Raw genomic sequence first — 25,144 nt, 5'->3', positions numbered from 1 at the left:
AGGGCTGAGGACTACCACTACCACGTGCCTCCTCCGATACATGTGGAGTCGCCAGCCGCTTCTTTTCACCTGACAGTGAGGAGTTTCACCGGGGGGACGTAGCGCGTGGGAGGATCACGCTACCCCCCCCCCCCCCCCGTACAGGCGCCCCGACCGACCAGAGGAGGCGCCAGTACAGCGACCAGGACACACGCCCACACCCGGCTTCCCACCCGCAGACATGGCCGATTGTGTCTGTAGGGACACCCAAGTAACACGGGGATTCGAACCGGCGATCCCCAGCGGAATAGACCGCTGCGCTACCCGGACGCCCGACAGCAGTAACATTAAGTCGTAGTGGTTACACACGGTTTTGTGTGCGTGCCAACAGTTTACTGAATGATGCAGGACGGCGGGACCATGGGCCCTCACCTTGTCCCAAATGGAGAATTCATGCTTTGTTTCATTGACTCTAACAAAATGTTCCTGCTTCTAAATGGCCGCTCTGTCATACCTGTTGCTGTACAATAAGGTATGGTAATTTATAGGATTCTTTTTTTCTTTTTTTCTTCCTTCATACGATGACAATTTTTTATGAATAATCATCATCGCCGTCAAAAGGGGGCGTCCGGGTAGCGTGGCGGTCTATTCCGTTGCCTACCAACACGGGGATCGGCGGTTCGAATCCCTGTGTTACCTCCGGCTTGGTCGGGCGTCCCTACAGACGCAATTGGACGTGTCTGCGGGTGGAAGCCAGGTGTGGGTATGTGTCCTGTTCGCTGCATTAGCGCCTCCTCTGGTCGGTCGAGGCGCCTGTTCGGGGGGAATAGGGGGAACTGGGGGGAATAGCGTGATCCTCCCACGCGCTACGTCCCCCTGGTGAAACTCCTCACTGTCAGGTGAAAAGAAGCGGCTGCCGACTCCACATGCATCGGAGGAGGCATGTGGTAGTCTGCAGCCCTCCCCGGATCGGCGGAGGGGGTGGAGCAGCGACCAGCACAGCTCGGATGAGTGGGATAATTGGCCAAGTACAATTGGGGAGAAAATTTTTAAAAAGCGTCATCAAATATCAGTGTTATTTTATACTTGCACAGTGGACGCTGTTGTTGCGTTGCAGGTAAATCGTGATGGTTGGTGTATTTCGACATGCCATCCAGGGCGCATCTTGTAAGTGAATACTCGATACGTCTCCATCTAGCCTGTTATGTGTGAGCTCCAGCGTTTGCATGTAAGATATGGCATATTTGTGTGTATCTCCATTTAGAGAATTGTTACTGGTTGTTTGTAATCCAAAGGACTGCTGAGGAAACAACGTAAAACCTTACTTGAACTTAATAGCAATGATCTCACGGCAATTGAAGAAATCCTTTTGTCAGTCACTTTGTATTTTATTTGACCTTTTACATAGTTACTCTGTTGGGTTTCACAGGATTTCCGGATTCTAACGTTCTCATATTCATATAATAACCTGAAATGAAGAAGTTAACGGCATACTGCGTCGTTGATAGGTTGCTCAGACAGACAGGCGTTATTGTGTAGCCACCACCAGGGGGCAGGAGAGTGCAGTTTTGGAGCGCTAGTTCCCTAGAGGAGACGAGGAGAGGGAGTCAAAGTGCCCTTTTTAAAGCTCGGAAATATGTGAAGGGTGCGTGTTGGAAAGACAGATGTATCACCTTTAATTTCTAAAAACGAAAGTCCTCTGGCAGAGGTCGACGGGCCTTATATTTGGTTAGTATTCACAAATACTAATCAACCATGACCGGGTTTGAAAAGGCGCTACGCCCCATATTAGGGTTGGTACACAAAACTGGCCTGAGGATTGGCTATATTATTTCCCGTAAAATCTCAATATTTACTTAATGGCTGTCCTCTCAAAGAACACCTCTGAAACAGAAGATTAGTAAGACGAGTTCAGGGTTGTCCACAATGTGAGCCGGCCAAGTCAAGCGTTGCTTTCGCTGACGTGGGCGGTTGGTTATAGGTTGGGCCTACGTGACACACGGCATGAAAATCTTGGGTTTACGCTCATTTACATATCCTAAAACCGGATTCTTATGAAATGTGTTTCATCACATTGTGGGTCACAGATTCACCTAGGCTACACTGATGTTTTGTGTCAGGCACAACAATGACTTTTCTATTGACCTTCCGTAGCTCACGGTGTGGTCAGAGTTTTCGATGTGGACCCTGTTGAGATGGTTTTTCCCTGTACTGTATGTTGTCCCTGTCGTCTGGACTTGAGAGAGAAGTTTATTTGTTAACTTAACCACATGATAACTCAGTCACCAAGACAAGGACAGACAGACAGATGGGAGGAAGAAGCACAACGGGAACTTGTGTAAAGATGTCCCTGGTTGGTTTGAGTGTCGGTTTAATAGGACTCACATGCGCAGGAAGGCTTGACTAGCAGTTCACAGAGTCGGTCAGTAGTTTGCTGACAATGGAGTTTTAGGCCTCGTCTTGACGCCAGCGGAGCATTCACTTAAATTAAGATGTGCCTTTAATCAGAAGCGGCACATCCATCAACCAGCACCCATCTATTTCACAGCCGTTCTGGTCTCGAGTTTCTGCCTCGACAAAGCATGCAAGGGCGGTGCGTTTGCCCACGCTCACACGCCGTGGCCTGTCTTCTTTCATTTTTCTGCTTTGCCTCCATCTCTTCCCCCAATCTAACGCAGAAATGATGAATGGAGGAGGGGAGGGTGGTGAGGCCTAGCTGGAGTGGCCATTTATTGTTCCTGCACTGCAGGAGGTCTGGTTGGTGCTTTGCTCCTGGGAAGAGGACTGAATGAAAAGTCCTCAGTAAACTGGAACATCTCAGTCATGATGATGAATATGCAGCTGAAAGTGAAGAGAGTTTATATTGGTCACCTCTGTGGTACAAACTGTTTATTCTTTACTTTTTTTTAGCACAGTAGGCTACAGTACTGTGCAAGTGAGATGCAGTGCCACCTATTGGAGGACAGGGGAAACTGCACCTAAAAGGTTCCAACAGTTGAATGCTTAGCTGCTGCATAGGAATACCTCAAGAGCACCAACCATCAAGAGTAAAAATAGTTTTCCTTCCTACTTTCTACATAAACTCATGGGAACAAACCTCTTCAGTGAGTAAACACCTGCATCATGGAAACCTCCAAACTCTCTTACCACCGTCACGTGTTTGAAAGCCATCACGCTCAAAAGGTAGACAATGACATACACATAACAAAGCAAGACAGCATTTGAAGACTGCATTTATTGCAATTTTTTTTTTTTGGAAATACTAGAAATGTTTACAAAAGCACTGTAGAAACATTTGTGCAGTGTAAATTATCAAAACTAAAAATGGATATTACTGTGACTTTATCTTGCACCTAACATGACAAGGGGATTGTCATTTTCAGCAGCAGTAATAATAATAATAACAAATTAGTATCTCGTCAGCAAATATCTGTTAATTGGTGACTTTACAAATTCGGTTGGGGAGTTGCAGCCGACATATGCTGCCTGAACATACTGGAGAGCCGGTGATGACACATTTTGAGAGAAGTTCGAGTCTAGCTTTCCATCCCTGACGGAGGGCTTCATTCATCTAAACAGGTAAGACCGCCTGTGTGCTCCACTTGCGGACCATAATGGCAACAAGGCAACCGACCTCCTTGCCCACGTCTACGAAGATAATCAGCCTTCCAATAAATCACTCCAGTCTGACCAAGAAAAAAAACAACAACAAAAACAATGCATTGCCTCCACAAAAACAGGTTTAAACCTAACAGTTTTGTGCAGCCATCCAACATCTCCCCACCGTGCAGATCTTCTCTTACAGACATGTTCGAAAAGGGGCTGCAACGTCTTGATGTGGAACTTAACACCACGAGATAACCGGACCAGCTTTCCAAACTGGACTGGTGAAAACAAAGGAAAAAAAAATACTGAAATGTGCTTTGACCCTAGTTGATTACAAAATTTAACTGCACTAAAAAAGAAATGACATCGGACCACAAAACAAACAATATGAATTTTTAAAAAAAAACCATAAGATACATAAATATTGTGGCCAATTTCAATGCATCCACAACTGTTTAATTTACACAACTTTGTATTGCTTTGTCAATACCTAATACTGAGAGATCTTTTGCCCATAAAATAACTTTTAACTTCACATGAACACTCACTGTGTGTGTGAAAAACTCAATACCCACCACTATACTTTGATATCACAACCAATTGTGAAACTTCGTTTTACCCTCTTGCAAAAAAAGCACATGCACACAAACACACGTACACACAACACTGTAGTATATCCTTCCCATGGGTCATGGCACAATTAGTAAAAAGGTAGGCGGCGGCGGCTGGCGGCACGGCCGGTGTCACCGAAGGAGAGTAAACAGGGTGTCGGGACAGATCCATGTGGGTTATCTTTGGTCAAACAGGACGGGCCAATGGGCTCGAATGATCGAACTCAAAGGTCGGTGTAATGGAAGTCTGCGGAGGAGCGATGGCTCAGGTGCGTGTCTGTTTAAACAGGCTCCGCACAAGCAAACAGACACTTGCATGCTGGCGTGAACACGCACGCACGAACGCACACACTCAGCGGGACTTGCTGGAGTTAAGGTCTCTTGGGTTCAAGTCATCGAGGAGGTTAACAGCCGATACGGTGATCTAGAAAAGAACAGCGGAGGTCTCCGAGGCCGCGATTGCTTGGATAAGATGTGGAACAAGAGGCCAAGCTGTGAATTCTTTAAAGGACCCACCATGGATTTACACAATATACCCAGAATCTTCCGCCACCAACCCCGAATGGCATCAACATACCCAGATGGCACTGCGTCGTGTCCAGCTAGGGGGAAATGTCCAGTTTACTAGTGCTATCACAACCCCGAGAAACCAAGAACATGATCAGATACCCCCCTGCTAACGGGTCTGTGGTTATTCAGCATTACAAATCATCCTTACAAAAACTGTTGCGCGCTATCGTTAACTGCGGATTCGGATAAAACTGCTAATTCTGATAAAATGGCAGCAAGCTTTGGGCTTTGTATCCTGTGCTCACGTTTTTCCCAGGTGTCAAGGGTGAGGGCCACGGCGGCCGCCGCCGCACCCGCAGCAGCTCACTGGGCCGTGGCGCCACCTCCAACTAAAAGCTGAGCACGTCATGGTAACTATCCATAGACAATACAAGTCCATAGGTTATGGCAATCGTTAGCAGCAGTAACAAATAGAAAATATATTTATATATATTTATATGTATATATAAAAAAGAAGACACCCCATGTGCTGAAAAGCAAGTACAAAACAAAAAAAAGGCATGTGTCCGTTGTTTCAATCTAAAACAACATCCATCACAGCCGATAGCTTGACAGGGAAACCCGCCGAAATGTTACACAAGGACCGGTTCCGCTGAAGCGACCAAGGACCAAACAGAACAAGAACTTGGATGAAAACAGACGGGGCACGACTTCCCGGGAGGAGAAGCGCAGGCATCACAATTCAACTTCCGGTGGCAGCAGCCAAAAGCCCCGGCTGCGACACAAAGGTGACCGACAAGAGAAAATGAAAACACAACATCCAACGTTAAGACCGACAAGTGATTCAAGTGCTGTGTTTTGCCTGAATGCCTGGCCCGGGACCCGGACAGGGTCTGCAAACCCCCGCTTTACCATTTAGTGTCTGCGAATTTGTCCGGTGCCCAGGCTCCCGAAATAATACCCACAACTCCCCGGCAACCCACCCCATGCACGGTGCTTAGCGGTGCATGTGAGGGGGGAAAAGAGGATGCCCCAAAATAACAAGTCCACCGGTACGGCACCTGCCTGTGTCTTCGACCAGGCGAGCTATCTTAGGAAAAAAACAAAAAGGTAGCCTAGTGTGAGGACTAGTTTTATCAAACCAGATTGTGCTTTCTCTAAAGTCGAAGTGTAGACGCCTGCGAGTGGTCAAAGTGAGCTGAGCTCTAGTGTCTTCTGAAAGACCTGGGAGGGACTACTCGCTGGATTTGGTCAGAGGTAGTCCCGACGTTTCCCCTTTACAAATATGTACAGTAATGACAGGAATGGAAAAGCAAGGAAAAAAAACAAACAAACAAGGTTTCCAGCTTATTTTGACGGCGTATAAACAAAAAGGACACTGGAACGTTGTAAGGCAGAGAGTGGGTTCGAGTCTCCCTTTGTAAGCTCTGTGGTTGTGTTTCGTTAAACTCGGCTGTCCAGCGACTGTCGCGGCTCCGCAGCAGGCAGGCAGGCCGAGGCCCTCACCTGGTCCTCGCCTTGAAATGTTTGCAGACCTACGTCTTCACCTAGTGTTCAGAAAAGGATGGGGGGGGGGGGGATCACTAGTACTTTTGGCGCTATACTACACTTTTCCTGCATCAAGAAGTTGCCATCATCCATCAAAACAGGACACGCAAGTTTAAGAAATGTGCACGAACGCGCACGCGCGCACACACATACACACACATACACCTTTCCACTGTGATATTAGGATGCAAAGTTGGGTGCACCAATTTATCTAAAAAAAAAAAAAGAAAAAGGCAAAAATGCTATAAATAGTTTGGCTCAGTCCATTTTCTTTCTTATGTTTTTTTTTTTTTACAAAAAAGATACAAGTACAGTTTCATACTGTGAACGCAGGAGCTCAGGCTTAAATTGTGGGTGGGGGGGTATCATTAAGGTTCTGTTTGTAAGAGCAGGCTTTTTAAATCTGTTGGCGTAGTTTAGAGGGTCACCTCACATCAACACGGGAGAGACAGCGGCATTAAAAAACTAGAACGGTAATAAAAAATGCCATAAAATTAAAACAAAAAGAGCAAGAATGCATCTGACAAGACAGCTGTGGTTGTTCAGGTTGAATACTAACTGTCAAATACACTCTCTGAGCTGTACTGGTTGGCTGGTGAGCGTCCACACAGAGGACCCCCCCCCCAGGCATTCACGCAAACCATGCCCCACCAGCTCCTTTTAGAGGAAAAAAATAAAGGAAAAGAAAAGAAGGCTTGTGTGGGCCATGCCCCCCCCAACCCAGCATTGGTCCTGGGGGGGACGAGTGGGGGGGGCTGCTGTGGTGCAGTGGCGGGGGGTCCAGTGGGGGACCGTGCACAGCAGGGACAGAAAAGCAGTCAGTCGGTTATGAGGGGGGTCCAGCGAGAGGAGCAGCGTCTTGGGACTGGCAAAACATTTGCTGGAACTTTTGTCCCGCCCCCTTATCATCCCCTTTTTCCTAATCAAGGAAAATGAGAGAGAGGGGAAAAAAAGCCTGTTGTGTGTGTGTGTGTGTGTGTGTGTGTGTGTGAAATTCCCAACCCCTCCACTGCTCCCCCAGTCCCCTTTCCTGAGCCCCTTAAGACGCCATCAACTGCCCCCCCATCAACATTTCTGGGCCTCCACTGGTGACATGGCGATGTAGGAGCCGTTCCTCATTGGCTGGCTGGCGTGTGTCTCCGTGGGCTCCTCGGGCTTGTCGCTGACCGGAGCGTAGGCCGTGTCGTCCTTCGCCGTCTGCTTGGGAAGAGAGGCAGGGGGACAGACGGCGTTAAGGCAAACCGCTACGAACAGGCAAAACTTTAACAAACATACTTTTTTTTAAGCCGACACGACTCTTAAATGGTCGGCAGATGTTGGTTAACACTGTTTTGACTACAGACACCATGTTGACATTAACCATGTACTGTAAATATGGCTTATGGACACTATGGAAAAAATATAAACACCCCACCACACTACATACTTGACTTCCCAACTTGGAACTAAGGAAAACCAACAACACAATGGAGGTGAGAATATAAAGAAATACGTATTACAGAAGATAATTAAAAAATTATAAATCAATACCAAGCAAAGAGATAAATTTAAAAAAAAAGGGAAAACAGCAAACCAGGCAAAAATGAAGACTTACAGTAAAAGAATGAAAAGCTTCAGTAAAATCAATGCGTTTTACTTCATTCTAAAAACAGAAAGGGAACAAAGGGGGAGGGGGGTTACAGAAAAATTGTAAATTAGACCGTGGCTGCGACAACATGTCCACACATCAGGAACAAAAGTCAGTGACTTGAACATTCTCAGTGGTAAATTAAGTCTGGTTCTTGTGTAAGCGTTTGTGTCTGCATGTTACAGGCCTCCCCGCAGGCCGCTTACGCCCGTCAATATCATATCATCCATGGACAGTAAGAAAGGCCATCGCGGGGCAGATAAGCTGGTTCAGACAAACACAGATAAGTATTCAAGGTACGCTGTACTTTCAGGGGTTTACTATAGTGCAGAGCACTTTGGCACGGCGGTGTCCTATGCCTGTCTCGTACGGTGACCGCACGAAAAAAAGGAACTACGATGCTACAGACAAGGATTGTGCTGACTGTTAGCGAAAAAATAAATTCAGCATGAACAAACATCATTGGATCATGAATTGAAAAGATTTAGCACACGCTGACTGCTTTGCACAGGGCAGGGGTCAAGCGTTGTGTTAGCTAACATGCAAGCTGCTGGGCGGGGCACCCGGTCACCAGCTCAGTGAGGTTAGTGCAGGAACTTTTCCTCATGCAAGAACTCAGTCCCAAACCCTCCCGACCTGCTGGATTCACAGTGACAGAAAACACACTCCTGCATCATCAGTCTAAAACTGAAACACAATTTAAACTGTGAGCCAGTGTAAGTGACTAAGCACACACTGTATTGGGGGGTGGGGGGTGGTCATAAGCTCCCCACACACACACACACCAGGACAATACTGCAGATTAATTCTACAATTTGGGGTTTCCTACACCTGGCCCAAGGACAGAGAACAGGTCTTACCTTTTTCTGGCGGTTTCGGCAGAACAGGACGACAAGCACCAGCAGCAAGATGAGGCCCATGCCCACGATGAGCAGTGGGAAGTTGGACACGAGTGTCACGATCAACAGCAACGTCCTCATCTGAGAAGCCGACTCATCGTCGATGATGGCCGTCTAGGATGGATGGAAAAATGTGGTCATTGGAGGGCCGCTGGCTTACGCTACGGGGACACACTGCAAACCTTAAGGACATCTGTCGCCACAGTTTCCGGTTTGGGGGGTGGTTGTGATTGAGAGACGGACCTACAGCCTTAAAGGTCAACCAAACACCCCAGTTTAAATGGACCATGTGAGATTTAAGGAAAGCCAGAACCTGGGGGGAAATGTTGGGATGGGCTACAGGTATCAAACCATGCCCTGCAGTTTTAACCTTTGGCAATAGCGCCGTCTATTCAAAAATATAGAAACATGTAACTTTGGTCTGTGTCTTGATAAATGTATCCACTCTTTCAATATGTCTCTCGCTCACATACTCCTGTCCTCTGCCGAAGAATTTGAATGTTTTGTGTTTATAGTAGAAGGTAGCCGAGAGGTCGTGACTCGTATCACATCACATAGCCAAGCCTATGACATGCCATGATTGTAATAACGCAGTTATAACCACAGAAGCAGCTGCTTTGCGTATAAAATCGTATAGATTGCGCTAAAATGTCACCAGGGTTGAGGTCTCTGACTTGGACATGTCCACGTACATCAGCATTCAGTGAAAACAAGTTGTTTAAGTGTTGTGCAGACCTTTAAGGTTGATTACAGCCATTGTATGGCCAACAACACTGACTGAAGACCTGACCTCTTGGCACTAGTTTGGCACAGTTGTAGTGAAATAATTCAGACCAAGGTTTGGATGGAGAGTTGGTAGAGACATAACTGTTGATAAAACTTTATTATGAAACAAAACCATATGATGGTTTGAAAGGGGGGGGGTCCTATTATCAAACTGCTAAACTGCATACTTATAACAGTAATTGTAGGTCCATTCCTGACAAACTGATAAATATTAACTAATGACATATTGGTGGGCACACAAAAGATGATAGCTGATGAGTTGAGCTCGCCACCAAATTTCTATTCATGTTCAAAAGTGCTCAAATCATCCATATCCAACTTGCTGTAACATTTGGCCTCCAAAAAAAACAAAGTTCAAACTACAAAAACAAGTGAGTGAGTGTGAGACGGCCTGTCTTTTCAGTTGAGCAGTGTGCCCCGAAGCCTATCGATACGGGGATGAGAGCGATCAGTAGCGCCTGTATGTGTTGCAAGATGTGCTGAAGGGCAAGTGCATACCTCATTGACAAACATGATGGGGAAAATGGTCTCGTTGATGAATTTGGTTTTGCTGTAGGTGGGGCAGAGAGAGAGAGATTTCAATCAGTGAAAAAGGACGCCGGGCTCAAACTGTGTGGCTGGGATTGGAGCAGAGCGTGGCAACAGCGCTGTGGGTCAAAGTTCAACTTACGGGAAGCCTTGGATTCTCTTGAGAATGATATTGAGCTGGGCTCTCTTGCAGGCCCGGATAGGAACCCCTGTGGTCTGGAAAAAAAAAAAAAAAAAAAAAAATCCAAATTTGTTGCAAAAAACAAAAAAAAAAAAGCTCAATGCATTTCATAAATTGCAGTTTACCTACGTAAAAATAAAAAAACAACAAAATTCTAAAATACAAACCTACAGGTGAACAGAGCAACAATTTTGATTCATGGAATCTCACTTAGCCACCAATTAAGCATAGAATTTTCACAATTTGAATTTAAAAAAATATAAAAACAAATGCATTCTGTTTTCTGCACAACCTCTACACGACCGCTACCACCGCCGCCGTCACCCGCAGAAAAGCCTTAAGTGGGAGGAACGCAGCAACAAACGGAGTCGCCCTAATCAGATCAGCTATTCTCATTTAGGTAAAAGACAAGTATGTAAACAAACAAGGGTTTGAGACTAAAGACCTTTTGAGATTACACTCTGCAGATCTAATCAGTTCAGATCATGAACATTAACCCCTACCGGCTGCAGATCGAGGTAGGTCTCGTGCTCCTCCTTGTTGGGCCGTAGCCCATCAATGGCAGTGATGTATTTTTCGTCCGCCTGGTAGAAGTGGGGGAACGACACCACGATAGGAGCACCTTAAAGAAGGACGGGGGGTTGGCAGGGGGGAGCAAACGTCAGTCAAACATTGGCCAATTCCTGTTGTAGATGACACAGTCAGAAACATCAACAGTCAAAGAAAGATGCAAAAAAACTGATGACATGAATGATAATGTGCCATCAGGTTTCGAGTTGAGTCATATGGAAATACCTACGCTGGCTATAGCAAAGCAGACAGCCAGAGAACAACCGGACCATATTAGTAGAAGACAAATAACAGGGTTTGAAAAAAAAAAGCCACCTACTCTGATAAGCTGACAGGGACTGATAAAGACCTGGCGTTTCCGTGGCTTAAAGGTCCAACAAAATGGCCTTTAGAGCACTGCAAACTTCCGCAATTTGACATCGGTCCGAATGAAATTATAGTGCCAGGGGAGTTTTGTGAGGGGAGGGAGCTCGGTTTGACCAACAGCCAACAACAAACAGACATTTTTAGAAGGTGGTGGACATCGATATCCTATCAGCTAGTTTCAGTCTTCTCTTGGTCTCGCTCCCCATTCATTTCACATTTTCTTAGTGTAAAAGTGCAAGTGCAGATGATGTCACTAAAAAAAAAACTTACTGTATTTGCCAGGGTGACTCAAAATACCTCAAAATAAAAAAAAATTTGGTGAATTTCTAGGATAGTGCTAAATAGATATAAATTAAAAAGAAGAATGAAAATATATTTTTCCATTCTGGCGAATTCAAAACTACTGTATGTAGGCCCACAGTCGATCTCATCATGTGATATAATGTAGAGCTCTGGATCACCTAGGGCTAAAATAATAATGATCATGCGGGGGAGCGTCAACCAAGTTGTCAAGTTTATAGACTCATACTTTTCAATTAAATGTCAGCATCTTTTACAGTTAAAGTGATACTGACATCAAAATCTGAAAATTCCTATTGATAGGCTATGTTCCGAGTTGGAATGTGACCACGGAGTAATTCAGTGGCCAAAACAGCATGTCTGCGGCCACTCAAGAGAGATCTGATTGACTGTAGATGGTGTCCAATAACAAATTGTGCCGGTAGGTACGTAGACACCAGTCAATTTGCATATAGGGTGTGTCTGTAGCGAGATGCTATAAAACCACGGAGAAGCTGTTCTTTCACCCCCTCCTGCTAGCTACTTGGCTCGATTTTGTGCTATTTTGCTGAGACTTTATTATCGATCTTGCTATGACGTATTGCTATCTATCTATTTATCTAAATATCTATCATCTATCTATCCAACAATTATTTGTATCACCGAATCCTCCTCCTCGAAACTGTAATCCTCGCAGAGGATCTCCCTCTCGCTATCCGACATTTTTTGTAAATAAAAAGTGACGAGCGGTACCGGGCCCCACCCAACCCAGGAAGACAGTAGCCAATAGCTTTGAATTCATAAAACCACACCTGTTTTCAGTTATGATTCAAACTCCCAGTGTTAAAAAATGTGTTCAGAAAGGGCATGTCAGTATCTCTTTAAGCCATAAAGGAGCTGCCTTATCAAAGCAAATCACATTCTTACTCATTGACTGGTTATAAATAATTTCAGTGTCTACCGTTCGGAGTTAAACATTGAACTGGGTATTGAGTAAAATTCAGCGTGTTTAAACATTGGGAAGTTGTGCTACAAAGCTGGAACTGTGACCACCTAGAACCTGTGGATCCGAAGGGCCAATATTGGGGTAGGGAGACAGGGACGCTAGGTTATGGGAATTGGTAAGCCAAAGGGGTGGATAACTGGGTCAGGCGGCACGGACGAGACGGGGGGGGGGGGTCAAAGTTGGGTCGCGGGCAGTGCTCCTACCTTCTCGACAAACGCTGACTTTAAGCACCCCGGTACCGAGACAGTCTCCGGCTGGCACGCAGAAGCCCGCGTTGGTGGGATTGTCTTTGGGGCTCATAAGCACATCACTTGGGGGTGCGAAGCGGTAAGCCTGGATGCCTTTCACCTCCACGTCCTTCACGTAGGCCAGATGGATGGACCTGAGGGGTGGACACGTGAACATCAGAGACTATTTTAAAGGACTAAACACTGCTTATGTGGAGAGACACTTAGACATTTCCTCGTCAAGTACCCTGAGATATGGGGGGGGGGGTTTAATTTCTTTTGTTAATTTTTCTAAGAGCTTCCTCCTCCCAAGGAATTTATCATGATTCCCACACACGATGATTTTATGGTTCATAGGAGCCATTCCCAAGAAGATTATTTCCTGGAGGAGTATTGCTGCGTGAAGTCATGCTTCCTTTTGAATAAAAACTGATAAGACTCTTCTAGCTTTGACTCTCTGGAAAGCGTTCCACGTGTGATCCCAGGTCACCGCTGCCCAACATGGGAGCACGCTCACAGCGCTCATTAGGATGTGACTCAGGCAGTATTTTCTGGTAATTGCCCTCGACATTCTGGCCCTGTCCCTGATCCCTCCCTCTCTTTCCAGCTACTTTGACTGTAAACAAATGCGTGGTTAAGAGAGATAAGCGCACATGCATACCTGCAGAGGTCAGCGGCGAAGATATAGAGCAGCTCGTCCCTCGACAGCAGAGGGTGGAAGACTGCGCCATCGGTGCCATTGATCATGTTGCTCTGATTGGACGACCACCATGTCATCTCCCTGTCAATCAGTGCAAATAAAAGTGATATCAAAATGCATGACACAGTGGTCTTGCAACGCAAGGGGTGGGGGCTTCGACTACCTGTTCTTACTGATCACATTCAAAGTACAGAGTCATCTGGGACATTCAAACATTCATTTTGCAACCTTGTTCTCTTCCCAAAAGCCAGAGGGCAAAGTTGTTTTGCCTTGGACTTTGACTTGGCTCTGAATCCAACACAATGGCGCAAATAAGTAAATGCAGAAGGAAAAAAAAAGGACCAACCAAGAATATGCTTGCGTGAAGAAAAAATTGCCACCAATAGTGATAGTACTGACAACCCCATTTAAGAGGAAGAGGGAGAAGTGTAATAACATGGAATATGAGAAAGCGGGGAAGGTGGTGGGAGTCAAGGAGGGGGAGGGGAAGTTGTTTTTCCAGTGTTACTTCGACATGTCTGTGAGACATTTCACGCGGCCATTTACCTCAAGCCATTCCATGTGTCGATCTTGCCATAATCCAAGTAGTTGTGCTCGCCGGTGTTGAACACAAACTCCCCTTCGTGAGTTCCGTTTTTCTGTGGGACAGACACAAACAGGACGAGGAGCTCTCAGACCACAACGGCTGTTTGACACCAACGAACAAAATGGCTGGCGATCCGGCGGTTGGGACGCCGAATCGGAAACGCCGCATTTTAAGCGTGCTGACACAAAGTGAAGACAGTAATAGCGATACTGCGTTTGTACTCTTCCTCTTTAACGTACCCTTAGTTGTACTCTGACCAGACTTTTTATGCAATGATGCATCCGTAATAATCCTTTCACACTGGCCACCACCCCCCCACATCCACCTTTTTACATTGACCAAAGGCAGATGTTGGCGGGTTTCTTGGCCAGTGTGAAAAGGGTATAAGTCACTGCAGTACACAAAAACAGACCACTCTTTTGACAGATAGAGGAAACCATAACCTAAGCAAGCTGTCATTTTGCTATGTGCTTCAGATTGGAATCGTTCGAGCAGCATCCTCGCGGGATTTCGAGATCGGATCTGCTGCGGTGCTACACCAACTACGGTCACGCATTGTCTCCACATGTGGCAAAATTGCCAATGTTGAGTCTTTACATAAACAGGAAGTAAACATCTCTAATCAGCAAGATGCCAATCTCGCTTTTACGTGCCAGTCCCAAACACTTCCTGTTTTCAGTCATTCCCAGCAACTTAAAACTGCAAGAAGTTTTATTTCAAGCATCATTTACGACAAAATTATGGAATTAACAAAAAAAAAACTGCCTGTGTATGACGTTGGGTTACAATTGTGTGAGAATATTCAGCAACACAGAAGAGTATTTAACTTCCTTAAACGTGCATAAAAACACTATCTAACTTCCTGTTCTTCCGTACCAGAGAGTCTCAAATCTATTTTAGGACACAGAACTCAAACTTCTCACATAAATTTCACAACCATGTGGAATTTTTTTTTGCGCTTTTTTTGGTATAACTGTCCACCCTGTATGCGGGGAGGTAATCCTGGCGAGTCAAATCCATGATCAGAATACTAACTGTGACAGTCTCTACTTGATATAATTTCTGAAAATTAAAATTCTTGAAAAATACTCTATTTCCTGTTCTATTCCTATTCAAGGAGCCAAGGACTCCCCGCAATCCATTTCTATAGGAAATCCAGGGGTTCACCATACCGTACAGGTAAAATAAATAAATCACAGTGCTCACCTTCCACATCAGCCCGAAATACTCATCCACGTCAGGCTTCATGGCATGTATTCGCGAGAGCAGGGGATCCTTGAAGCCCCAGAGGACCTCGTGGACGGTACGTGCCATGAAAATCTCGATACCCACGCCGTTCATCAATAGGGACACCACAGTACGCAGGACAAAGGAGTAGGAGTTAAGCTCATTCATTACCGCCTTAAAAAAAAACAAAAAAACAAATTAGGGAAGGAGCGAGAGAGGAGGAAAGCTCCACTTCACAGTATACACCGTGTTAATAAGTTCACTTGGTTTGGCTTTGCGCCTCACTTTGGAAAAATGCCCAAAGTGTGCTAGCTTATTTGTATTAGTGCGTTATCAGGCTGTCATAATAAAACCTTGAGGAGAATGGTTTGGCATGCGTTGCTGGAATATGTGTGGGAACGGCCATACTGCGATTCATGGCCAGAGAGGGCTGCCGAAACAGCAGCAGCAATGGCGCACACCTGTCAGTCAAACGAGTAAAATGACCCGACCGACCACCGACGGTAGGAACAGGCACACGCATAGACACACACAAAGTCTTACCACAAAGGGAATGTTGACAGTCCTGATGATGTCAACCTCGGGATCGCCAGCTGACTTCTCACGGACAAAGACAAAGCTTTTGGGGTTCAGGGCATAAACCTTGGTGCCGTTCTCCAGGAAAGTCACATTTTCCCTCGGCCTGTATTCTCTGGCGATGGAGAAAAGAAAGTGCAGAAAGTGTGTGTGTGTGGGGCTATTAGCTCAGTTGCCACAGATGTCTTTGTTTTTGATTTCACAAAAATCAAACACAGGATGACCCAAGATGACAAACATGCCGACTTGGCGAGCACAGCTTTTCCTGCGTCTCGCACAGGGCCGCAGGTTCCAGCTGAAATGATAATCCCATCTTGCTGGATGTTGTTATCCTCACTGTTACACGTTTTAGTATTGATGATTTGACTTCAAATAAATACTTTTACTACAATTTGGTTGGAATTGGACGCAAACACATTTTCACAAGGAGACTGAGATGAAAAAAACAATATTTCGATGCAACCGATATGCCAATCGACAATTCTTACAGTAATACAAAGGAAGTTGAAATTGCTGCGTAAAAATTATACACAACTAATTGTGTGGTCCTATTCGCCAACAACCATACCCCCCCCCCCCCCCCCCCGCTTGCCCAGATCTGTCTCTCCATGATAACGATGCAGTTATGAACGATCACCTACCTGTACGTGTAGGGTCCGATCTGTTTCACAGATGGCTTCTTACCGGCCAAGAACTCGTCTGGGTTGGTCACGTTGAAGAAGTAGTATTCCATGTACACTGGTGGGGGTGGGTTCTTCCATGACTCAAACATTTGGCTCTTCTCCGTCAAAGTGATTTCCTATTGAAAGTAGACAAAAAAAAAACAAAAACAAACATGTTTTGATCGTTTTCAGACTGGGGCATGATAACCTGGACGGGTTGGAGGTAAAGGTTCTTCACGGGTATGAAAGTAAAACTAACATGAAACACTAAGGGTTATCGTTTATTCAGTGTGTATTTGTTTATGCCTGTGTTGTTATGTGGGGCACATACACCTTAAAGGAGGTGGTGTCAGGGCATAGACATGTGCCGTCAGGAGACACATCATATGGGGAGCTCTTCGAGCCCCCCTGCCCCTGAGTCTCGGCTTCCCGTTTGCCCGTGTTTCTATAGGTTAATTGTCTTTAAACGCCAAGGGGCTAATCATGTAAGACCTCTTTGTTCTGCTGAAAACTATCAAGACACTGAGCTCGTCCCTTCTCAGCGAGACTACTGCCTTCGACTTCTACGTCAAGGTATTTACCCCCAACATATTTGTATGTTCAACCTGTCAAGTGTTTTGTGCATTATTTCTTCATTACTGAGCGTTCGCAGGAAGTTTCCACGACACAGGTGAGCAGCAGTCCCAGAAAGTACAGCACATCAACATAAATGCTATCTGCTACTCAACTTCAGCAAGCCTAGACATGAACCTTGTGAGAATCTACCACAGCAGGCTGCCCCCCTCCCACACACACACAGAAACAAGAGGACTGCTGTGTTTTCAACGCTGTCAGGGCACATCCAGACCCGACAGCCACAGCACGTCACCCAAATGCAAAAGAAGCACAAGGTGGGTTTTCTCTCCCGGCCAAACCAGATTCTGGGGCCACCAAAGGCGCATCGCGGTCATGTACTGTATTTTAAAGTTCATGCTTTACTGAAAACCGGGTTAATTTGCACACGCTAGGACTTTTTATGTTGAGCGTCATACCCAGACCAAGTCCTGGTGCACACAAATTAGCTTGGTTTTAGGTCCCTGTGTTTTTAATGTTGAGCACAACGCCCTAACGAACACAAGGACCTTCAAAAAAGGGATGTATGAAGCGATGCCTCTCACCAGCGGCGGTGGTGCATGTTAAAGTGCGGGTCTTTTCCGAATGAAGTTGCCCGCACCAGACTTATGATGACTTATGTGTACTGTAAAGTTTAATGTAGGTTTTGGTATTTTTGTTTGTTTTGTTTTTCTCTGTCTTGTTTTAAATGTATGTATTAAATGTATTGTTTTTATGGGGACCCCAGTAAGACTAGCGGTGCTTTAGGGCACAGCTAATGGGGATCCTGATAAATAAACTAAACTAAACCAGACATTTTAAACTGAGGTCTGTAGCAACCATGCATGAAGTGAAGATGTTACATGCCTGAACTAGAGCAACAGAAACACAAACCAGATATTTCACGTAGCCTAAACTAGCTTAATTCGTACTTTGAAGACCAAGAAATGGATCCTGTGACAACATGTTGTAGGCTGCAGTGTTTTTTTTTTGTTTTTTTTTTAAGTTATTGGTAGGCATATGTTGACATATTTGGGATGGTCGTCCAACTTTGTTGATAAAACAGCGCAAATCCTTTGGAAAGTGAGCAAACTTTTCCATTCAAGAAGATACTATTTTTAAACTCCGAGTGAGAAATGACCCACTTTTTCCCCCCTTATGTCTTTTTCATGACATGTTCCTGGAGCCTTGGGTCCCCCGAGTAGGATGAGGCGTGCTTGTAAAAGGCCATTCATAACTATCCGGGGGGTCTCCATGGCACTTGAAGAGGATGCAGCTTAAAGGTGTGGCTTGCACAGGGGCGAGTTCCTCTTCGGTTTATGACTTCCAAGATCCAAAAAGATGTTTCCATCTATAGAATTCTTCCATTGAAAGAATGCCCACCTGCATCACTTTGCCCTGGCTTCCTGTCAAAGCCCATAGGAAGATCTGGGTAGCCCTTCTCCCTCCAACAGCCTTGAGGGAGGAGAGATGGCGAAATTATGCAAAAGGAAAAGAGGGGAGGGTTTCTGAGATTTGCTGAAAGAGACTGTAGCTCATGATAAAAGGTGTGCCACTATAAACCAAACACACCCTCTGTGTCCATTATACTCAAAGTCAAAATGGTTTGAAGTCCAGCTATGACCTGGTTGTGATGTTTTACACATTTAAGGAAGTGATTAAAAGCCATCGATCTCACATCTCTGTGAGGATAAAGCCTGGAAACCCATTCCGACACCACAACGGCTCAAGTCTTGGGGAGGAGGAGGTGTGGGATTAGCTCCCCATACCTCCTCCTCCAAAGCATTTAAAGGACACTGCAGCTAGGTCACTTTTATCCACAGCAACGTACAATGAATTAAGACAGGCATGGTTTTCCTCGAGGACACTTGATTGAGACACATTGCTGTTGATGAACAGGATCAAACTTGGGGAATAAAACCCAATGAACTAACGAAACGGGACGCTTTACAGCCGTTTGGCCCACTGTGTCTCCTTGACGTGTGATTGTTTATATGGACAGAAGCTCAATGAAGCCGAACCCTTCATTTCCACCCGAGTGAATACTGTCAATATGAAGCTGAAAAGAATCACACTTGGTGGGAACTTGAAAGAGTATTTTTGGAGAAAATCTCAAGAGTCACAGGAAATAAGGAAGTGAATCCTGCCTCATTGCAAAGTCTAGCCATTGATGGTCAGCTGAGTACACGATACCATCTTACATAGGATAATGTCAGGTTTGGAGAAGTTAAACAAAATGGTGTAATGCCACAATCTGCAGCTGAAAAGAAAAGTGGTGGACTGTGGTCTGTTTCAAAACAGGCGTTTTTCTTTCTGTGGCCATCCTTGTATCATTTGATAAGGGTTAACCTTCTACCATTAGATTAGAGGGGCTCTTATCTTTACCAACCTTGGAAAAAAGGTCTCTTGAAAACCTTCATCAAGACGGTACATACGTGATTTATCGCTGGAAAAATACACTGAAACCTTGATCTGTGTCAGCCTCAGTCAACTGACAGAGGTGAGGTTCAGACTAATCAAAACCTACTGTGTTTGCTGACGGGAAGGCTACGTCCATGGGACCAGGGGAGAGAGACCGAACACTGAAGAGAAAAAGGTGAAGGGAACCTCCACGGAAAACAACCTCAGACACTTTTCAGTTTGGTTCGATGTGATGATATTTGTGGATAGGGAGAAAAGTCAGAGGGAAAACCCTCAGCTTAAGATCCTGGCCGACTCCAGACTAATGGAGGCAAAATCTAGCCTTCATGTATCCGATAGGAACTTTAAAATGTCCTTTCTTTGTTCCGTCAAGATTAGAAATAAATTAAGAGGATGTGTGCCTATTCAGCCTATAGGGAGTGTTGGCTATGACTAAGGTGACCAGCTTTTTGAGGGTAAAACGGGGTACATTTGTGCGTCCCTGTGAAAGTAAACTAACATGAAATGTCAAGAGTTATCATTTATTCATTGTGTATGTTTCTTTATGCCTGTGTTGCTATGTGGGCCACATGCACCTTAAAGGAGGCGGTGTTATGTGGTGTCAGGGGATCGACATGTGCCGTCATGAGACACATCATATGGGAGGCCCCAAGTCTCGGCTTCCCGTTTGCCTGTGTTTCTATAGGTTGATTATCTTTAAACACCAAGGGCCTAATCATGTAAGACTTCTTTGTTTTGCGGAAAACTATACAGACACTGAGCTCTTCCCCTCCTCAGCGAGACTTCCTTTGACTTCTATGTCAAGGTATTTCTCGCCAATATATTTGCACACAATATATTCTAATCCTCAACCTGTCAGTGTTTTTGTGTGTTATTTCAGTGTTTGTGTGTACATACACACAGGGTGTTGTGATGCATCTAGTGCAGCAGTGTGTAGTTGGAGGGAAGGCGTATGTGTTCTTCCAACCCGCTTGTGTCCTTCCTGCCCTTAGCTTGCTGCCGCTGGCTAGCCTCTGTGGCGAATAGGGAAGCATCCTAGCGTGTAAGCCTTCCCTTGCCAGTACATAGCCTCTCCTTCACCAAGACTCCTGCCAGGCCTCCCCGTGGCCACACGTGGTAACTGGGGTCTTGAAGCCCCAGGCTAACTTGGCAGGGGATCTCGGAGCAGCAGTGGGCCCCAGAGATATGGTGTGCAGGCCCACCCTGGTGGACACGCCCTGGCACCTATCAACCACTGCCCCGCTGCCTTGTGGGTGAGTCTGGGAAGACATAAGGCTAAGGGAGCTCACCCCAACAGAAAAGCAAGCTGTGGCGGTACGCTTCGAGGCGGTTTCCGAAAAACAGGATTTCCGGCAGCCCCCTGCAGTTGTGTGGAGGTGCCGGTCGTCTAGGGATCCCCCTTGCCATCGGATCCATCTCCTCTACAATCAAGTCATGTGGCGTTGGGAGAAGCGCACTCCCCATGCCACTTTAAAAACCATCTCTGCGCAGGTATCTTCTGCTATCTGAGTCCTCAAAGGACCCACAAATAGAAGAAGATGGTCATCATCGGGCACGATGGACAACCAGCAAAAAATTGCAAGCATTTCAGTGTTTGCAGGCAGTTTTCACAACATCCCCCTCCAAAAACCACCAGCAAAGCCCCATGCATACATCCATCATTGATGACCACATCTCAGAAACGTCATCTTTGGTGACACGATAAGAGGGACTGGAATTCCACCTGCAGTTTGCAACCAAAATAACATTTTCAGGGGTTTTATTTTTGATAAAGCCATCGCTAATCTTGGCTGCAGGACCTTGTAGGGAGTGCGTGTGAAAGTCAAGACAGGAATTTGAGTCACGCTTAGAATAACTTTCATATCGTTTTAAAAATCCTTTTAAATGAGAACAAATAAATTGGAGCAATAATTTCCATTTACAATAGTTTAAAAGGAAAAAGTCCCACACTTGATAAACACCATTTAACCTACATGACAACATGACAATAAATGTTGTCTGAAAACTTACATCCTGTGTTTTTTGTGGTAAAACTTTGTTTTTGAGCTCCACCCGTAGCGCTGCACCGAGATGGAGAACAGTATAACACTAGGAGGGGCATGTGGTTGCTTCACATCATCAGAGCAGAATAACTTGTAGGACTAGATTAGGCCAAGACTGGAAACAACCATGTCCCCAAATTGCTTTCAGTTAAAATCCTTTCCCCGAGGCCAAGAATTCCCCTAGAAGTCCTACCATGGCTTTATTCAACACCCCTCCCATACACACCCATGTGCTGCAGGCAGTTTATAGTTGTAAACTGCATGCTGCATGCTCTCCATCCACCCGGAGAGCTGCACCACGGTCAGATTAGGAAGATGTTTGCAGTCACTTTGGCATGTCCTGCCCTACCTAATTCTATGGCAAGATTGTGGCGTTAAGAGGATTAGCTATTCTGCCATTTTCAGTAATTAAAACCACATCAAATTCTCTGCACCCCCCCTTTTTTTTTAACTGAACTTGGAATAAAACGCTTTTGGGACATTGCCAGAGATCAAAATGAGAATAATGCGACCCAGACCTATATTTAACAACGGAGATGTGGTGGGTGGAGATGGGGGGCACTGTGTCAGTGAGGCAGCTGTTTGTGTGTCCACCTCTTGACTAAACAGTCTTGTCAAAAAATACATGTTGAACTGATTGTAGCGGGGGGGGGGGGGGGTTGTGAAGTCAGAAAACCATGGGTGTGGATGGCCAACAGCACAGTGAACAGGGCAAGCAACACGAGTTATTTCAACTATTTCAAATGGGAGAGAGAGGGGGACCCCCTTATAACTTGCCATTAGTCACCCAGCTCCCTTCCCCCACCTCTTCGCAGACAGACATTCACGCCCCCACCCCCATCTCTTACCAGTACCAGGTACCGACCGACCCGGTAAACCAGCAGAGAAGGACACAGAATTACAAACCTTCACATCCCCAAAACATGTGCTACAGACCGGCCAGCGGACCTGCAAGAGAGGTTAATCATAAAGCCACCAGCCAGGAGAGGACAGACAATTAAGCTCCCGGCTTTGAGTGAGGCTAAGCTTTTATTTAGGTTGTGTTTAACCAGCACGCAAGTTATTTTACCCTTATGCGTACCGGGGGGGGGGGGTCGCTTGTATTATCGTCCGCCGATGTACGAGCAAACGCTCCGTGTCAGGACAGCCGTACCCTGCAGATTTATGACTGGGAAGGCTGACCGCGTCCAGCCACACAGACATAGGAGCGTAGTAGGGTTATAAATGCAGCATGCAGCAGACCAAAAAGATTTTTTTTTAAATATTAAAAAACAAAAACAGTCTAACCATGAGTGTAGTGAAAGATGGATGTCGACCGACAACGTGGATCCACAATCTCAACAACTGTAAAGGTTTAAAGCGGTTTCTGCTGACAGATGGTTGAGCGTGGAACAGCGTGTGGGACACAGACGAGTCACAGATAGGTTACTAAGGACAGAAAGAAGGACAATTTGCGGTTGCATGCGAGTCAAGAAAGCATTAAACTCACCTTTTTTAACCGGCTATGTATCATTGTTTGGAAGACTTGAGCCACGACCAGGGCGATCCCCACGATCAGGAGGTGAGCACACACGATTCCGGTGGCGTATATGGCACAGGATCTCCGAGTCATGATGCCGACGATGCTAACTAATCAGGCTAACAACTTTTAACAACTACAGACGAACTTGCCCCCCTCCAAAAAAAAAAACAACAACGGCGCTTTAACACTGGTCGCAAACGTAGACGGTGCGGTTTCTCTCTTCAGCCTCTCTGATGGCTGCTTGCTTCGCCCTCAGAAGGTGTTGTAGTTCGGCGTGGTCCCACGGTCCGGTGAGAGGGGGGGAGAGAACAAAATTAAGACGTTGGCACTTTTTTCAAGAGATTTCCGCAGGTGACATTCGCTGTGTTTCCTGAGCAGCCGGCGTCCGACGGGAGACGACTGGGGCTGTCGGGAGGCGGCGTAGAATTGCGGCTGTCGGCGCAGAGGACGAGCAAAGAAGACCTCTCTCTCCACTGCCTCCTCCCTCCTCAGCGGGCTAATGAACGCTGTCAGGCGGACAGCGTCGTTTCCAGGCTGCTCCGTGCGCGGGGGCGTGCGCGCGTGCGCGGAGTAGCATGGTTGTCGCTGATGTCACCCTTTCAAAGACCACAACACGACAAAGAAGCTAAAACAAATAGAAAAATTAACTGGCCTGTACTTTATATTGGTCTTTTTAACGTGTTGTCTGTTTATATCTACGAAGAGTGTTTTTCCCCTTCAGATACGTGTGAAATCCAAGTAGGTGATATAAATACCTATAAATAGTTGTACATTTGGGCGTGATTTACACACCTGACACGTTTGTGGTGGCGTTGGCGTGCAGACGCTTAAAACGCGCTGACAAAGACTTTATGAATAGCAACGCATGGCCAACCTCAGACATGTGCCAGCGGTTGTATTTTACTTGGCCACTTTGAGACATCGTTGGGAGGTATGTAGTGCACACTTTGCAGCATGTTGAGGATTTTTTTTCTCCCTCCTCCGATGTCCTTTTTTTGCTAAAATACACAGTCTTAGCTCATCGACCAGCCGATGTGCTGGCCCATACAGTTTCCGAACAAGCCCATCCCGATGCGCCCAGCGCTCCCCGCTTATAAGAGCTCCGCCACCTCACCTCATCGCGTCTCCTTAAATAAGACCAGCTTGAACATGAATAATGCGCCATTCAGACGACCAACGACGGTTGACGTGAGCCTTTTGTCCAGGGAGCGGCTAACCTCATTGGCTAGCGGGCTCCCGGACCACCGGTTCAGGACCACCCCCGCTGCATGCTGATTGGACAGACGCGGTTGAGCGTCTTGCTGAATTTGATCGACTGATTTCGGGGCGGGGCTCCTATAAAGGTCGAACGACAGCGTGACGCGCACGCCGGCAGAAATGCATGTCTAGCGGAATGGCTGGGAAACAGTCCTCTTAACGTACCAAATGTTAAGAGAAGGCCAGATTCGCTAAATAAACAATATAATCACAAAACAGCTCTTTCTGCAAAATGTCACATTGTAGCTGCCTGATATGAAGACAGCGAAGAAAGAAAGAAGAGGATATGAAGACGAATGCAAGCATGGATACTACTATGTTTGTGGTTCCTATATCTTGTGCATGACATTTCCTGGGTAAAGAGCTGTTTTTAACCAGCTGGGAGAAGTTATTGTCAAGACCTTTTTTCCAAGGTTCAGAGAATAAAAGCATGATTGGACAAACAGGTACCAATGTGTTGTGGTTTAGGAAAAAGGCAATAGCAGGTTGATCAGATACACCTAAAACAATTGCTTTCCAGCCGTAATGCAGATGATACCAGCTCTTAAATGGATGCTAGAGAATGCGGAAAATATCAACTTTCTTCTCACAATTAGGCCCTAATAGGCCTACCGATCTGTTGACAACAAACCAACTGACTACGATGTTAAGTAATTATGTCATCGTTTTCAAAAATGTTCATATTAGGAACACATCAAAGGCTGCCAATCACCTCGGGGAAAGGATATATTTCTCAAGGTTTCTACCTTTTCAATTCCATGGCACTATAAACATCTTCTGATGGGCCGGGCTGAAATAGGACACTGGACGGGCTCTTGGGCCACATCGAGAGCCATC

At 45.8% G+C, this 25,144-nt stretch overlaps 1 protein-coding gene across 2 annotated transcripts; it reads right to left on the bottom strand.

Moving 5' to 3' along the window:
- Positions 1-3,200: 3,200 nt before the first annotated feature.
- scarb2a (scavenger receptor class B, member 2a) lies at positions 3,201-23,514 on the bottom strand. 2 transcript variants are annotated; one of them, XM_056282982.1, is made up of 13 exons: positions 23,018-23,514; positions 16,454-16,611; positions 15,780-15,927; positions 15,216-15,410; positions 13,970-14,061; positions 13,385-13,504; positions 12,700-12,878; positions 10,779-10,897; positions 10,237-10,310; positions 10,065-10,116; positions 8,742-8,894; positions 7,849-7,896; positions 3,201-7,451 (listed from the first exon to the last, which is right to left on the bottom strand). In XM_056282982.1, exons 1-13 carry the CDS (start codon positions 23,138-23,140, stop codon positions 7,320-7,322), a joined length of 1,593 nt encoding a protein of 530 aa, XP_056138957.1. In that variant the 5' UTR covers positions 23,141-23,514; the 3' UTR covers positions 3,201-7,319. The 2 variants fall into 2 exon arrangements, with proteins under 2 accessions (XP_056138957.1, XP_056138966.1); XM_056282991.1 differs by lacking the exon at positions 7,849-7,896.
- Between the last annotated feature and the right edge of the window lie 1,630 nt (positions 23,515-25,144).

This window comes from Lampris incognitus, chromosome 1 (genome assembly GCF_029633865.1).
Source record: "Lampris incognitus isolate fLamInc1 chromosome 1, fLamInc1.hap2, whole genome shotgun sequence".
Classification (NCBI taxonomy): Eukaryota; Metazoa; Chordata; class Actinopteri; order Lampriformes; family Lampridae; genus Lampris; species Lampris incognitus.
Note: the sequence above shows the minus strand (reverse complement) of the source record. Positions and strands in the feature narration are given on the sequence as shown.

What these genes read in the sequence shown, in the direction of transcription:
- scarb2a (XM_056282982.1), bottom strand. Translation starts at nt 23,140, where the DNA reads ATGACTCGGAGATCCTGTGCCATATACGCCACCGGAATCGTGTGTGCT. An exon ending in ATCGGACCCTACACGTACAG is followed by an intron (nt 15,928 to 16,453) that starts GTAGGTGATCGT and finishes CTCCATCGCCAG; the next exon opens with AGAATACAGGCCGAGGGAAA. An exon ending in TTCGCCGCTGACCTCTGCAG is followed by an intron (nt 12,879 to 13,384) that starts GTATGCATGTGC and finishes TCCACCCCTCAG; the next exon opens with GTCCATCCATCTGGCCTACG.